Source organism: Ursus americanus, chromosome X (assembly GCF_024610735.1).
Source record: "Ursus americanus isolate L20-20 chromosome X, mUrsAme1.1.p, whole genome shotgun sequence".
In the NCBI taxonomy this organism is placed as follows: domain Eukaryota; kingdom Metazoa; phylum Chordata; class Mammalia; order Carnivora; family Ursidae; genus Ursus; species Ursus americanus.
In genome coordinates, this window is record NC_142164.1 from 28426652 (window position 1) to 28443079 (window position 16428).

At 48.8% G+C, this 16428-nt stretch overlaps 1 protein-coding gene across 2 annotated transcripts in view; it reads left to right on the top strand.

Annotated features, from left to right (window-relative positions):
* TMEM255A (transmembrane protein 255A) overlaps positions 1-16428 on the top strand; it is a 49838-nt gene that overhangs the window by 12906 nt on the left and 20504 nt on the right. The window contains exons 3-7 of one of the 2 annotated variants that reach the window (XM_087860231.1): positions 2985-3047; positions 5287-5376; positions 11130-11198; positions 12415-12486; positions 12922-13010. In XM_087860231.1, the coding sequence (XP_087716357.1) occupies positions 2985-3047; positions 5287-5376; positions 11130-11198; positions 12415-12486; positions 12922-13010 (383 nt within the window). The remainder of the gene's footprint in view (positions 1-2984; positions 3048-5286; positions 5377-11129; positions 11199-12414; positions 12487-12921; positions 13011-16428) is intronic. The other variant, XM_087860230.1, reaches the window with a different exon arrangement.

The following is a 16428-nucleotide window of genomic DNA, read 5'->3' on the forward strand; positions in this document are numbered from 1 at the left end:
AGTGAATTCTTCCAGCCATGACTCAAAAGATACTAGTTCCCTACCTGGTGAACTCGACCTATCTTTGACTCCGTGTTAAAGCGTCTCCCCCTCTGTGAAATCTTAGAACTACCATTTATTGAGCACCCTACCTTATGCAAATCACACTACACGCTTTATTTTTTTATTTTTATTTATTGGAAAGAGAGAGAGACAGAGATAGCGAGAGAGCAGGAGCAGGGAGGAGAGGGAGAAGCAGACGCTTAACCGCCTGAGCCACCCAGGCGGCCCCCATACACTTCATTTTTTCAAGATTTTATTTGTTTATTTATTTATTTATGTATTTGACAGAGAGAGAGCACGCGCAAGCAGGGAGAGTGGCAGGCAGAGGGAGAAGCAGGTCCATCCACGTTGCCGCAAATGGCCAGAGCTCATCCTTTTGTGGCTTAGTATTCCATTGCGTACTATATACACCACATCTTCCTTATCTTTTCGTCTATCAGTGGACGCCTAGGTTGCTTCCATATATTGGCTATTCTAAATCATGCTGCAATAAATGTAGGGGTGCATAAATCTTTTTGAATTAGTGTTTTTGTTTTTGGGGGGTCAGTACCCAGTAGAAGTCACACTATGTCCTTTATCTCATTTCATCCTCACGGCAGCCCTGTGTGGTAATTCCCGTTGTGATTCCTATTGTATAGATGGGGAAACTGACGCACAGAGTGGGTAAGGGACTAGCCCAAGGTCACACAGTTTACAGGTAGCAGGGCCAGGGATGTAATACAAAATGAATTATTCTCTTCTCCTGTAGCGCTATGTTTATCCCTTTCCTGTAGTCCTTAACCCACAGTCTGTCTCTCCTTCACCGGACTATGAGCTGCTGGAGGGCAGAGGTCATGTTTTATTATCGGACACAAGTACTTAGTGAATATTAGAAAACCGAATGAACCAGAGTGGATTCAAATGGAATGGAGAGAAAGGGAGGGAACTGGATGAAGTAACTGGCTAACCTGGGACTTCTAGTCCTGAGTGCCTTGTCTTTCCAGTCAATTCCACGAGGCTTCAGCCCACCTCTTCTGGCCATGGCCATCAGGGAGTTATTTGAGAGTGCCAGGAATGACGAGTGTTTTCGCTTCCGTCTGAAGGCCAAGACTGCTCTTGGAATATCTGTGAATATCTTGTGAATATCTGTGGAAACCGATAAGCTGCTCGGTCAGAGGATTTATGTTCCATGTAAGAAGATGCCTCTGACTTTCTCTCAATCTCCCCGAGTGGTCCAGAATGCCATAAGCACAGACTAGTCATGGAATTCTTCCTGAAAAATAGAAGCTGTGGAATATATTGGAGGCAGGGGAAAGAGAAAACATGAAGCTCTCTTATGAAATCGAGCAAACAATGATAGGATTTTCCAGCTCAAATTAAGTTAGAGCTGCTCAAAAGTTAAATGTCTTCAAAAATAGTAATAACCACGAGAATAATATTTACTGAGTACTTATTGTGTACCAGGCACTGTGCTAAGTTCTTTGAATGTATCATCCTGGTTTATGCTCACAAAAGCCCGATGAGCTAGCCACTGCTGGAGTCCCCATTTCCCAGATCAGAAAACTGAGGTTGAGAGAGGCCAACGTGTCTGTTCAAGGTCCTACAGACAAAGGCGGAAGAGCTGGGGGAGGAAGCCAGGCTGATGTGAGCACCAGGTTTTAATCAGTATACTTTACGGACAGCACATTTCGGTTACATTTAAAACCAGAGCAAGCGGGAGATGGGCAGAGTTCAACTGTTGAGTGAGGCTGTTCTCAGTAGAATCCTGGGTGCTGCGGGGTATACCCTTGTGCACGTCAGCTTCTATTCCCCAAGAGGCGTTGCGGGCTGACTGGTCCTGCAGAGTGAGTCCATGGAAATTGGTATTCATTCCTTCCCTTTGTGCCCTTTCATTCTTGGGTTTCTGAGGCAAGTACCCAGTGCCCCTACGCTGCCCCACCACATTCCTGCCCGGCCCTCAGGTCCATTCGATTTCCAAGTTCAGCTGTAAGGCTTGGGAGCCTCAGATGGAAATAGATGGCCCTGTTAGCCAAGGTAAGGCTGCAGATGGAAACCCGGACCATTAGTGAGGCTAGAGAGACCTGTAACTTCATCACCGAGCTTGTGTTAAGATTTATGGGTCCGTGCTCACCACTTTTTACTTATTCCATTTTTATCCCCACCAACAGCCGTCGGTTGGTGATCGTGTGCAGCTGAGCCTGGCCGACTCAGTCCACTAATGGCAGAAGTTAGACGAAAGTGGGACTTGCTATAGCGAGCCATCATCCCAGCCACTTAGGGAGATTGTTTTTTCAGGGTTTTACACGGCCATTTCTATTCACCCTCTAATGAATGCTTTCTGTCCATAAATGAAGCAGAGATGGAAGGAGAGGTGAATAAGTGCTAACATAAATTGCAGTGGGTCAGCCACAAATACAGGCTTTCAAAAAATAGGGTTTTTTTTTTTTCAAGTCTAGGTTAAGGTGCTTGCTGATTTCTCAAGTACTTCCTGGGTTTGATTAGTGCGCCAGATGCATTAAAAATTGCTATTTCAAATCTTTACTTTGTAATCCATGCACCAGAGTAGACAGTCTCCTTTCCAAAGGAAAAAAAAAGAAAAGAAAAGATAAAGATCAGACTCAAACGCGTGCTTTTCACCGTTACATGTCTCTTACTGACTCATCAGTCACGCACTAGGTAATAGATATTGACATTGAAACAGGCAGGCTCTGAAAAGCTCTAGTTGACCTTTACTTTTAGTTTTGGGGTGCACAAGTTTCTTTTTAGGTCTGATTCCTTTCTACAAGGAGAAATTGACAAACAGTGGGAGAAATACTTTCACTGACCAGGTCGTATGTGCATTACAGCCGCATGTGTCATAGCAGGCTTAATTGGGTGCCCTGAATCATATGCAGGAGCTGGAATGATGGCGTGGGCAGGCTGGTCACCTTCCCACACGCTGTGTTTGCCATGTTGCTTTGCAGCTCGGCTTTGGATCATTCCTTGGAATCATCGGATCAAACCTTGTTGAGAACAAACGGCAGATGGTAAGTTTGCATCGCTATAGAATCGCACTTTTCATCTGAAAAAGCTCAATATTTATATGGATAAGTAACACACTTCTTAAGGTTTCCCAGGTCGGGCCACAAAAGCAACTGCCCCTTTGCCTTTTCTCCTCAGCCTCCAGGGGACTTGTTCTAAAGTGACCCTGTGGTATGGGACTTGTTCCCATCTTGCCTGATGCTCCCTCAGGGCCCTAGTTCATCTCCTTAAGTCAAAGAGATAGAACATTCTGGATCTTTTTTTTTTTTAAAGATTTTATTTATTTATTCGACAGAGATAGAGACAGCCAGCGAGAGAGGGAACACAAGCAGGGGGAGTGGGAGAGGAAGAAGCAGGCTCATAGCGGAGGAGCCTGATGTGGGGCTCGATCCCAGAACGCCGGGATCACGCCCTGAGCCGAAGGCAGATGCTTAACCGCTGTGCCACCCAGGCGCCCCAGAACATTCTGGATCTTGCCCTTTGCTTTCCTCCTCCCTCTCTGAGGCGTAACCTTTGGGGGAAGTTTTTGCAGAGGGTTTCTGCCTTTTAAGGTATTACACTCTAGGAGACTTCGATGAAGAGACCAAATGCACTTGGGGCCCACCGAAGACAAAATAAAAGGATGAAGCCAACCTAAAGTATTTCCATTACCCAGACCTCAAAGCTAAGTGCGTTGTAAGGTTCGAAGGAAGAATGAGCAGGTAACAGGAGGTAAAACTTAGAAAGTTCCACGTCTAATGGGGAATTTCCTGCTACCTCCCAAACTGCAAACATATTAGGGTTTTAGACGTTTGTAAATCAAGATGCCTGGGGAGTGGTCCCATGGCAGACTGATTAGCTTCCCCCAGTACAAGCCTTTGCGGCATCTAGACTTTGATAATGGGGTCTATTTAACAGCAAGTTTTATCAGATAACATAAGAGCTCCAGGGGCAGAGAACTCTAACCGTGTGTTCTCCCCCAGCAATGTGCTCCCTCAAGGGAGCACTCAGAGTGCTCTTCTTCCATTTCACCTGGACTCCCCCTGCCAGTCGTGTTTGCACTTGGCTTACATTATTCAAAATGACGGGCGAGTTTTAATTGTAGAGCTGATCATCGCATAGCTAATAATGCCAATTTCACGACATCGTTCATCCATTATTTACCAATTCTCTGTAGTGCTGTGAAGTGAGATTGATGGGGAGAGGCTTCTGAACCACTCCTGAAGGAGAGAAGTGTTTCCTCCTAGCCTGCTGAGGAGGGAGAACCTTAGCGTAGCCTTGACTTTGATGTGATTTTGCCCTGGAGAGCAGTTTATTGCGGTGCTATTTCTCCCTCTTTACCCCAAACATCTCAAGGAAGAAACGGACTGATTCCATCTCCTTCTGAGGGTCGACTGGGCAGATGGTGGGTTTAGATGGCACCTGCCCCCGCCTCTGCCCCTGGAAGCACCTTCCCCCACATCAGCCTGTAGTATCTCCCTTGTAACAGAAGACAAATTATTAGGAAAATTTGTTATCTAACATGATCCGAGTATAGGGCAGTCTGGTTCAAGTAAACATTTTTCTTAAAAATTTTTGTATGTACTATACACAGAATTGATCAGTTCCAGAGAATTCCACCCTTGGGAGATGTCTTTGATATTTAAATCTTACTAAGTTGAATGTTCCTTCTTCAACCATGCAGAAGGCTAGGTGGCGTTGTGTGGGGCCTCAGAATCGTCCCTGTCTTCATCACTGCCCACGGTGAGGGGTTGAGAAGAGCCCTGAACGGGAGCTGGTGGGCACCAGGCTCTTCTGTAGACTGGATGGGGAGCCCGGGTGCACCACTTCCCCTCTTTGAGCCTCCAACCCCACAATAAATAAAACAGGGGGTTGGGCTACGCGACGTCAAAGGTCCAACATCTTTCTGAGTCTGAGGATGGAAGAGCCGGCCACACAGCCCAATTCCTCCACAGGGATAGAATATTCCTCCACAGACATATGCTCAATACCAGCAAAGCCTCCTCTTGATCTGGTACTCACAGACTCACCGAGTGATTTTCTTAGCTTGCCCTGAGAATGTAAAAAACATCTTTGGTGGCCCCTAACCCTGCCTCCCCCCACCCCAGCTCCCACTCATCCTGAGTGATTGATAAAAAGTGCCGCCATGGGGCGGCAGGCCAGAGTTGGGCTTTGGCTGGCATTCTCTTGGGGATCCTCTAGTCTCCAGGAGCAGCCAGAGGGGAAGGCTACCAGACACTTGTGTTTTGTGTCCCCCCCTCACAGCTGGTGGCTTCTATCGTCTTCATCAGCTTCGGTGTGATTGCGGCCTTCTGTTGTGCCATCGTCGATGGGGTCTTTGCTGCCAGACACATTGTGAGTACTTTTAGTCCCGGGTTAGAGGAAGCGTGCAATAGAGCGAGGTTTCCTGGAGTGTGTGCGGGATGTGTGTGCTAAGGGCTGTGACGGGTACAGAGCAGGGAGAAAACAGGATCCCTGTCTCAAGTCGCTGAGCGTCCAGATGAGGACACAGCTGGACGGGGTCATCTAGACAACCCGGGTTAAGCTGGGGGTATAAACGGGAAGTGCCGGAGCCGTTTCTCTTGGACTCCAGTGGCCAAGACAGGCTTCCCGGAATCACCTTTGACATGTGAGTGAGATTTGGAAAGGCAGAGGCAAGGACACTGGGGCCAGGGGAACGGCTTGGAGGTGACGCTGGGGGCGAGGAGGTAGGGAGAAGTGGGAAGGCTGAGAGTGCTGAGAGCCTTGGAGGTTTCAACAGCGACAAGAGCAGACCATGAGGACAGAGTCTCCTCTTCTCAGATTCCTGAACTTTGCTGTTCCGACAACAAGGCTTGGCGTTTTAGTAATGTAATTGGGGGCCAGAGAAAACCCCAGTGCTAGAAGCTTCCACTCAGAGCCCAGTCCTGGAGTTTAGGGGCCAAATCCTCAAAGCTGCGCCTGGAGAAAGGCCATTTTAGTCCTGAAACCCAGACTTGGGCTCTTCTTTGAGGAAGCCTGGGATTCAGGGCATTCCCATGCAGCTCTGCACGGGAGCCCTCACCCTTCTTTTAGTACTTTCCATCACGCTATTCCAGACAATTCTGCCAGGGCTGACTTCTCCATTAGGCACAACAGGCACAGTGCCTATGACCCATAGTACTTTCAGGGGTTTCATAAAAATATTATCATTTCTTTTCAAATCAGTAGAAAAGCGATGAGCTTTTAGGTCAAGGAGAAGTTTTCACATATAAATAGATTTGCCTTGATACCAATGCAGTCATTAGATATAATTAAAATAAAGAAAATATCATTTTCAATATCTTTTAATGGAGAGAAGGGCCCACAAAAGCAAAAGCGGTTAGGTCCCAGGGAGGTCCTAACACAGCCCTGATCTGACCCACAAACCAAAATCAAAAGCGAGCCACCACAACTTACTGGGTCCCCACAACAGGCACAAATACTCCTTTTATTCCTACTGAATCAGCATGGAAAATGAAAACATCTCATGAGCTAGTCGGAAATGTTTTGTTTTCCAAAACAGCCGATTTAGAGCAGAATTGTATTACCAGAATCTTCTGTGGATCAATGACATTGGCTAATAGAACTGGTCGCCCTGTGACCAGGCAGTGGCATGAGTATGGTTGGATCTGGGGAAGGATGATCTGACATTAGTATTTCAATTCCAACTTGCTCTTGGAACACCCCCCCACACCCCCGCCGGCGTAAGAGTCAGTCCATCAATTTGCCGAGATTAGAACTCACGCTCTCAGTGCTGCCCCACGAACAGTCTCCGAACTGGTGTCTCAGGAGATAATTTCTGGGCAGGGGGCAGAAGCAGGGGTGGGAGAGGGAGGCTCGTGGCCCAATTTTTCTTTTTCAGGGCCAAGATTTTAAATGTAGGCCCGACATCAGACCCATCCCTTCCGATATTAGCTGAGGGCAGCCATGTTCTCCATGGTTTTCCTCCTAAAAAGGCCAGTGACACATGGGAGCCTGTGATATCCACAAGCCCACCACCCTCACACAGCAAGTGTTAGCGTTTCTGCGTGTCACCCTCTGAGAACACACCTATTTGTGTACTGTTCCAGGCAATTACAGCATGTGTGCTCTTTTGTATTCAACAGGAGCCATCTTAATAACAATAATGCCTTGTTTTTGTGAAGCGCATTTAGCTTTTCAATGTGCCTTTCCATCTATTATCTCATTGGAGGCCCACAGCAATCCTGTGAGATATGTAGGGCAGGCATTATTATCTCCATTTGACAAGGAGTATTCACTCTGAAGTGGTCTCCACGGTAACAGAGGCCTAGTGGCCAAGAAGCCTGCGGTAGATTTTGATGGCATCATGAGCCAAAATGGCTTCCTCCTTTTCCCTCCTCCTCCCAACCCTGATGTGTATTTTTTTTTAAACAGCTTTATTGAGATGTAGTTCACATCCTATATAATTCGCCCACTTAAAGTGTACAATTCAGCGGGTTTTAGTATCTTCACTGTTAACGGGCAAACCATCACCACATCAATTTTAGAGGATTTTCATCATCCCCCAAAAGGAACCCCATATTCTGGGCTCTCACCTCCCTATGCCCCATTCCCCTCAGCTCTAGGCGACCACTAGGCTACTGTTTTTTCTCTACAGATTTCCCTATATCAATTAACCTTTCATACTCATAGAATCGTATAATATTATGGTCTTTTGCGATCTGACTTCTTTTCACGTAGTATGATTTTCTCGGGGCTCATCCATATGCTGTAGCATGTTTTTCATTTCCTTTTATGGCCTGATCATATTCCATCGTATGGATATACCACGTTTTCTTTGTGCATTCACCGGTGGACATTTAGGTTGTTGCCAACTTGTGGTTTTTATTAATAACGCTGCTGTAGGCATTCATGTACCGTGTGACCGTGTTCCTCTCTCTCGTCTCCTCTCATTTTCCTTGGGTATCTACTTGGGAGTGGAATTGCTGGCTCATATGATAACTATGTTTACCCTTTTGAGGACCTACCAGACAGTTTTCCAAAAGAGCCACACCATTTTGCAGTCCCGCCAGAAGTGTATGTATGAGAGCTCCAATTTCTGCCCATCCTTGCCAACTCTTACTACCTGACTTCTTAATTCTAGCCATCCTGGTGAAAATGAGGTGGTACCTCGCTGTGGTTTTGATTTGCATTTCCTTGATCACTGGCCTCCGTCAGAGGCAATGGGGGGAAATCCAGTTATGTTTACTGGAAGTTTCCTCTAATGACCACCTACCTGTCTCTGACTCCAGGCCCTCGGTACTTCCTACAGTTAGTGGCCTACAGTAGAGCATTTGACTCAGGGATTTGGGGTAAGGCTGGATGAATCTCTAAGAAAACCTTTCTGCTTACACTGTGCCTAGCCTATGATATCTGCCAGTCTTCACTGACACCCAGAGAGTTTTGAGGAGGAAGGCTTTATTGATGTATGGTGATATCTGTTGGCCAGTTTAATGAAAGGCACTTTTGGACCCTAGCACCTCTTGGGTGGGCTAAAGCCAGCCTTTTCTTTTTCTTTTTTTTAATGAATAATGTATTTTTTAAAAGATTTTACTTTCGAGTAATCTCCACACCCAACATGGGGCTTGAACTCACAACCCCGACATCCAGAGTTACATGCTCTACCTGCTGAGCCAGTCAAGGCGCCCCTAAAACCAGCTTTTTCTTCTTTTTTTTTTAATAATATTTTTTATTATATTATGTTAGTCACCATACAGTACATCCCCGGTTTCCGATGTAAGGCTCGATGATTCATTAGTTGTGTATAACACCCAGTGCACCATGCAATACGTGCCCTCCTTACTACCCATCACCGGTCTATCCCATTCCCCCACCCCCTCCCCTCTGAGGCCCTCAGTTTGTTTCTCATAGTCCATAGTCTCTCATGTTTCATTCCCCCTTCTGATTACCCCCCCTTTCTTTATCCCGTTCTTCCTCTACCGATCATCCTAGTTCTTATGTTCCATAGATTAGAGAAATCATATGATAGTTGTCTTTCTCTGCTTGACTTATTTCACTTAGCATTATCTCCTCCAGTGCCGTCCATGTTGCAGCAAATGTTGAGAACTCGTTCTTTCTGATAGCTGAGTAATATTCCATTGTATATATGGACCACAACTTCTTAATCCAGTCATCTGTTGAAGGGCATCTCGGCTCCTTACACGATTTAGCTACTGTGGACAATGCTGCTATGAACATTGGGGTGCATATGGCCCTTCTCTTCACTACGTCTGTATCTTTGGGGTAAATACCCAGTAGTGCAATGGCTGGGTCATAGGGTAGCTCTATTCTTAACTTTTTAAGGGACTTCCACACTGTTTTCCAGAGTAAAGCCAGCCTTTTCTGTTCTTGGAGTCCTTCAGCACCCTCTCGCCTTGTCCTTTGGCTTGGGGGCGTGTGAGCTTCCTCTCAAGACCTACCCTTCTTACACACCCCTCTAAATATGTCTTGTTCCTTCTCTCTCGTCTCCTATTTCCTTCCCTTCCGCTCCCCCTAACACGGCCATTAGCCAGCCAGGAAAGTCGCTTTACCTTCGTGGGTCCCAGTTTCCTCCCCTTCAGCTGGATGGCACAGAAACCTCCCTGTCCGGCTTCGTCTGAGTGCCATATGAAAGGACGGGTGGGAACCGCCCCAAGGGAGCCTGGCACAGAGTAACCGCTCACCATGAAGCAATTTTCATTTCCATGTCTTCACTCTGGAATCAGTAGCCCTTCAGATTGAAAAGGCTGAGCTGAGTGACTTCTTCCTACCTCCCGACTGGGGTCTCAATGCAGATGAGCTGCCAGAGGCAGCCGTGGGCAACCATCACGTGTGAACGTGTCTGTCTTCACTTAGGGCAGTGGGTGGCTGACCGCTTTTGGCAGAACCGGGAGGTCAGGAGGGCTGTGGCCAGCACATCAAGCCTCCCCTTCCCAGGATAATAAGGGCCGCTGCTATCCCCCAAACACGGAAGATAAACCCTGCTGTGTACCAGCTCAAGAACCCTCATTCCTTTCCAGCCCGACTCCTGCCCAAGCCAACATTGAACAGACAGGAAGTTCACGCAGAAGCAGCTGATGGAAAGTCCTAGGTCCTCGATGGGGCCGCAGGCTGGGGGCTGGAGGCCCTGGGGTGTCAGGAACAGGGCTGGCAAATCATGGGTGGGTAAAGCAGCCACCGGGGTTACTGAAAATGGTGAGAAAAGTGGGGGCAGGAGGGAGGGGGCTTTGGCCAAACCCTGCGGGTTGCTTTGCATAAACTGCTTGTCCCATCCTAGCCCGCGTTTGGCCAAAGCCCCCTGCCCCTTGGGGGATGTTTATCATCACCCCAAAAGTGAACAGCACCCCCTGCCTGCAAGTCCCTGGGCAGTGCTGGATTGTGTCTGTTCTACCCCAACCCCCAGGCCTGAGAGCTCCCTCGCCAGGAAGCGGGCCAAGCCAGGAGGGTAAGTCAACTGTCCTTGAGCCCCATGTTAGTCTTTTGGGCTTTCGCAGTATTTTTGGAGGTCACGGTCTTTACCTATCTGTGTAGTTGAGTGAAAATGGCTCATAGTTCAGCTGAGTTAAAACCTACAGCAGTCCCAGTAGCTGCTCATCCCCCTGGGGCTTGCTTCCTGAGCTCTTCCTTCTGGAAAAGCCGTGGCAATGACAGCAGGGAGCACATGTCCGCCAGCCCGAGTCCTGTCCTCAGGTGATAATGAGATCTCATGTCGGAGCTGGGCTCTCTCCTTTTGGGAGTACGATGTTGCAAGAGTCCTGCATCTTGTTCCCCAGGGACTCTTGGGAAGAAGATGAAGACTAGAAATACAAGAAAATCAGAGAGGACATTTCAAGGAACCGAATTCTCAATTAATTCCCCAATTTCTCATTAACCAAGTGCCCCAGTGGAAAGCAGTTATGAGAACATTTGTATCTAACCCTCAGGTTCTCGGGCTTCATTGATGGGCCGCTTTCAGAAACTAACCCAACGAACTGCCTGCTCATGTGCGCGTGCGTGTATGTGTGTGTGTGTGTGTGCGCGCGTGCGCGCGTGTGCGCACATGCACGTTTTCAAATTTTTTATTACCAGTCAGAGCACTTGCTGCTTTGTTTTCCCAAACAGACTCTTTGGTTTGCTGTTTCCCTTTTCAGGATCTGAAACCACTGTATGCTAACCGGTGCCACTATGTCCCCAAGACGTCCCAGAAGGAAGCTGAGGAGGTGAGCCGGAATGAGGCTGCATGCCTTACCTTTTGGGAAAGTCTTCTGTTCTGCCTGAAACCCCCTTTCTTTTCCTCCTTTTCAAGGGCCTAAGGCTTGCCACTAGGTGTCTGTAGTTGATTTGTTCAGCCGGTCAGCGCACACGTGCTAATGAGGCCATGGTCATAGGTTGGAGCCTCATGAGACCTAATCAGATTTACTTTGCTCTGTGGCCACAGGCTGCCCCTGTGACCCCAGCAGGCAGCCTCTCAGTGTGTGGCTTCGATCCCAAGAGGGACAGATGAGTGCAGAGGCCACAGGGCAGGCCCCTCCCCCAGCTCTGCAGATGATGGTTTTGTTGCGTAGATTTGGTGCCCAGCTGGAAGAAAAGCAAGAGCCCCACCAGAGCCCTGGGTCTGGACGAGGGAGGCAGAGCCGGAGTCCCACATGCAAGACAAGTCAGGAAGCCAAATGAGGGTCACTGAGAAGCCTGGGTCACTTTGCACGGCAACTTCTCTCTCTTGCCCCACACAGCAATCCTTGCGTTCTATGCGGCCTCACGCAGGACCACAGGCAGTGGGCAGTGAGGTGAAGTTCGGCTCCGGGGCATTTTCAGAAAGTGACCCAACCCCCTGCCTGCTCGGCGCTCACACAATAATCACCCCCAGCCCAGAGAGCCCTTGAATACGAAACTATTTGATGTAAAATACAATGAATGGTGCCCTTGGAGTTCGGGGAAGCGATGGCCCTGCTCCCAAGGCACCAGGGCCAATACTTCCATTATGGCTCTGCCTTTCACCTGCCCCCCTACGTTCCCCCTCAATCACAAATTTACCGTTTTTCTAACTATCCTTGGGTTCGAAGGGACGAGGAGAAATGTGCGTGTGCCGACAGCTTATCAGAAAGGCAGTGAGCATTTGCATGAAGGACCCGATATAAAAAAAAGTGCCCGTTTACTACGAATATTCTCTATAACACAGTAAAACACATTCACAAGCACTTCATTGCATCCGTATGGGGAAGGGAGTCTGGAAAAGTTCTTGGAAGACAGTAAATGGAAAAATCTATGTTTTAAATTTTTTGCAAACTCGAGATGTGTGAAAACACCATTGCTCTTCTCTTGCTTTCGTGGTGATCGCTTTCTTGCATTAACTTGGTGACTGTGAAAATATTAATAATGACTTCCATAGGTTCACTCGTAACCCTGGTCCCCCTAACCCTATTTTTCCTATATAAGGTCATAAGTTCCTCAACCAAAAATTCTCCTTCCGCGAGGGTTATGAGGAACCTTACCCAGGCAGCTCGAGAGGTACTATCGTACTTCAGAGTGCATGTGATGGCCCTCTGTCTTCCTCCCGCTCTGCTCCCCCTTCCCCCCCCCCCCCCCGCTCCCTGGCTCCCCTTCCCCACCTGTCCTCATTTCCTGCTGTCATTTGTTCTTCCGTCTGTCCTTCCATCCGTCCTTCCTTCCTCTGCATCTCTGCCCTTCAGGGATGGGGCGCTGAGGTCTGTGGCCGGGGCTGGATGCACCCCGGCTCCTCGGTAGCTTGTCTCAGGCACGAGTTCAGCCAGCCCAGGGCCCGGCCCCATCCCTCTCCAGCGTGGGGGTGTTCATCTGACAGCCATCCATACGTCCTTAACGTCCTTAACGTCTCCATCAGTCACTAACTCACATTTCCAGTCCCAGAGGGTCCTGCCCCCGTCCGTTGCCAGCCCACCTGCTCACTGTTGTGTGTGCCCTCAGGTGAACTGCCCTCACCTCAGCCGAGGATTCTGCACACCTCGCATCCGGGGAAACACCTGCTTCTGCTGCGACCTCTACAACTGTGGCAAGTACGTGCTGAGCGCCCAGGCTGGGGGGAAGAACGCTCTGACCCCAGGGGGGACCAGAAGGGGCGGGGGCGGGAAGACAGAGCACAAGGCACAAGGACGGATCAGAGAAATGGAAGGTGTTGGTCTGTCAACAGATTTCAGCTACTAAGTGTTACTTGCCTTCTCTGTGCTACAAAGCCGTGCCGCTTTGGAGTGTGTGATCTCATTTAGTCCTCACCTCTGATGTACGTAGGGTGATTATCTCCATTTTACAGATGTTGAGAGGAGGCTCAGAGGAAGCAGACACCTGGCCCAACGTCACACAGAACTTGAAATGGTAGAGACAGGGTCAAACCCAGGTCTGTCTTAAGTCCAAGTTCAGCAACACTCAACAAATAGTTATTGAGCACTTTCTCTGGGCCTCCCCTGTTCTAGATGCTGCTGATTGAGCAGCAAACAATAAAAGTCCTTGCCCTGATAAAGCTTATATTTCGTTAGGGAAGACAGTTGATAGCGCATGAATATATAATATGCCAAGTGTTGATCAGAGGTCTGAGAAAAAAATGAGGCAGGGGTGGCAGGCAGATAGTGACAAGGTGAGGAGCACGTGTACTGTGTGAGACAGAGTGGTCACGGAAGGTCTCTTTGAGGAGGGGACATTTGTGCAGAGACCTGAATGAAGCCAGAGGGCAACCCAAGTGGATACCTGGGGAAAGAGTGTTTCAAGCAGCGGGAACAGCAAGTGCAAAGGCCCTGAGGCAGGAGCAGACTTGGTGCTAGTCCTGTCACAACCACTCTGGCTCTCTGCCCTCTGATTGCAAAAACATCACTTACTCTTTCTTTCAAAACATATTTAGGTGGTAGGAATACAGAGTCTACCGCTGAGGAGCTCACAGTCTAGTAGGGAAGAGAGACGTGTGACGACAGAGTGTGATAAGTAGAGTGGGGATCAGTGGGCATACTGGCGACCCTGGCAACCCAAATGACTGATGTCAGAGTTACTGGGGGACAGTGTCAAGGAGGAGGTGATGTGGGAGCTGAAATTTGAAGGGTCACTAGGGAGTTAGGAAACAAACCAAAAGAGGGTAGAGGTGGGGAGGGTATTCCCAGCAGTTGTGGGGCAGGGGCAGTTCGACAGGGGGTAGAAGGTGAGGGCCGAGCTATCATCAGAGGCCCGATCATGGCAGGTTCACTGGCCACAGGAATAACTTTGGACTTGACCCTGTAAGCAACTTGGACTCGACCCCAGACCCCGTAAGCCGTTGAACGCTATAGCGTGGAAGATGAGGCGCCAAGGGCCTGGAGAGGGAGAGAGGAAGGGAGGAGTTGGCAGAGGGGGCCTGGATGGAGCTAAATCCAGAGAGGTCAGATGGATGCAGCCCCCTCCTCGCTCCCACCCCTCCTCTTGGTACTGGGGGCCGTCTCTCTGGTTTGAGGATCAAGACCCGCCAGACTGGAGGCAGGGAGGAGACGTGGGGGGAACTCACACCAGCCTCCTTCCCTAGCACTAGGGTCATTTCGTTAAAAGGTTTGGCGGGCGGAGGAAGAGAAACTTAAAGACTCAAGTGAGGTTTGGGGATTATCTGGGAGGTTCAATTATTCATGTCGTAATAAGAACTAACACTTGTACAGGACTCCCCTCCTTCACAGCGGTGACGGAGAGCTGGCTATAATTGTACTTCCTGAGCTCATCCTTCCGAAAATGAGCAAAGGAATGTAAAATCGGTCCTAGGGGAACTGGGCTTATTTTGCTATCTTTCCTTTTACCTCCCCTTCCCTCCCCTTCCCTGCTGCTGTCCTTCTCTCTCCTCCCCCCCCCCACCCGGCTCGCTGCTTTCCCCCTCCCCTGGCCTGCTCCCCCTCTTTTCCCACTTCCTGGCCTCCCAGGGGGTGGGGTCTGGGAGCTGGCCAGCACTGCCGGACTGAGATGGAAAAGAGGGCCCTCGAGAAGTGATTCCTTGCAGACACACCTTTCTCTCTGCAATTAGGTGTGTTGCTGGAAAAGGTTTGAATAAACTAAATCCTACTTTAAATTCCATTTAGCTGAGTCCTTCGGTGAATTTTTCCAAAAGTGGAGACTCGAGGGGCGCTTGGGTAGCGCAGTCGTTAAGCGTCGGCCTTCGGCTCAGGGCGTAATCCCGGCGTTCTGGGATCGAGCTCCACATCGGGCTCCTCCGCTGGGAGCCTGCTTCTTCCTCTCCCACTCCCCCTGCTCGCGTTCCCTCTCTCGCTGGCTGTCTCTCTGTCAAATAAATAAAATCTTAAAAAAAAAAAAAAAAGGAAAGAAAGTGGAGACTCGAGCCCAGTGCATCTTCCTGTCAATCTGAACTTGATAATAACTGACTTTCTTACTTTCCTAAAGCAAGTTATGCCAGTATGGTCTTCAAGGCTCTAAAGGAATTTTGTGAGGAGTGGTGCTAAACTCTGGGCTCTCTAGAGGCAAGGAACATGACTTCATCTTGTCTATATCCCCAGGCCCCGGCACAGGATCAGGCATGAGTAAAGACCTAATGAAACAGGGGTGACATTTGTTGAAAAGTACCAAAAAGAAGAATACCCTTTTCACCAGGAGGATAAAATATTGGACTAGGCAACTAAGAGGGGTCATGGGGACCTTGTCCCTAAAGATCTTCAAGCTGGGAAATGGTTTTCACCTGCCTGATGCCCAGAGCATCAGTCAAGGCCCTGTCTGCAGTGCTAAGTTTCCAAAGGCAAAGCCACTAGGAAAAGACTTCCTGAACTTTCCATCAGGAAACAGTCCCAGTTGGGGTCAGAAACCAAGGCCACGAGACTTTAAGAGGCAATGATCTTACAATAGAGGGAAAAGTTTCTCCTTGACCTGAGGCTTTTTCCAGCCAGTGCCAAAGAGACCTGAACTCCAGGCCTAAATATAGCTAGCAGCAAGCATTCTTACAGACGCGGGGACTTTAATTTTGCCGAGCGTGTATTTGTTTTCCTCACACGAAACCTATTTTTAATCAATTGCCAGCTCCTCCAGTCCATTTCCTGGAAAGGAGGCCAAGAAAAAAAAGTGGGAACAAAAACATCAGGCAGTCATTTGTACAGCGCTATGGAAACAGAGTTTCTACTGTCCCCTCAAACCCACAGACCTTCTTTGACGTCAAGGCTGTGAGGTTTTAATACCAAACATAGATTATTCCATTTAGCCTTGTGCCAGAAGGTGGCTTTCTCTAGGACACGGCTCCTCAGCCACTGCTTCTCAGAGTACTTCACCAGGCTTCGGAGAGGTCAAGTCAGTATCGCTGGTTTCCAGGGTGTCACCTGAAGGAAATGGGAGGCTATGGGGTGGCTGGTGAACCGCTTCAGCTGGTAATAGAACGAAAGCACATAGCTTACTTTCATTCGTTCCTCCCTTCAACAAACTTTTATGGAGCTCCTGAAGTACGTGCCAGGGACTGTTCGAGAAGAATAGGTAGGG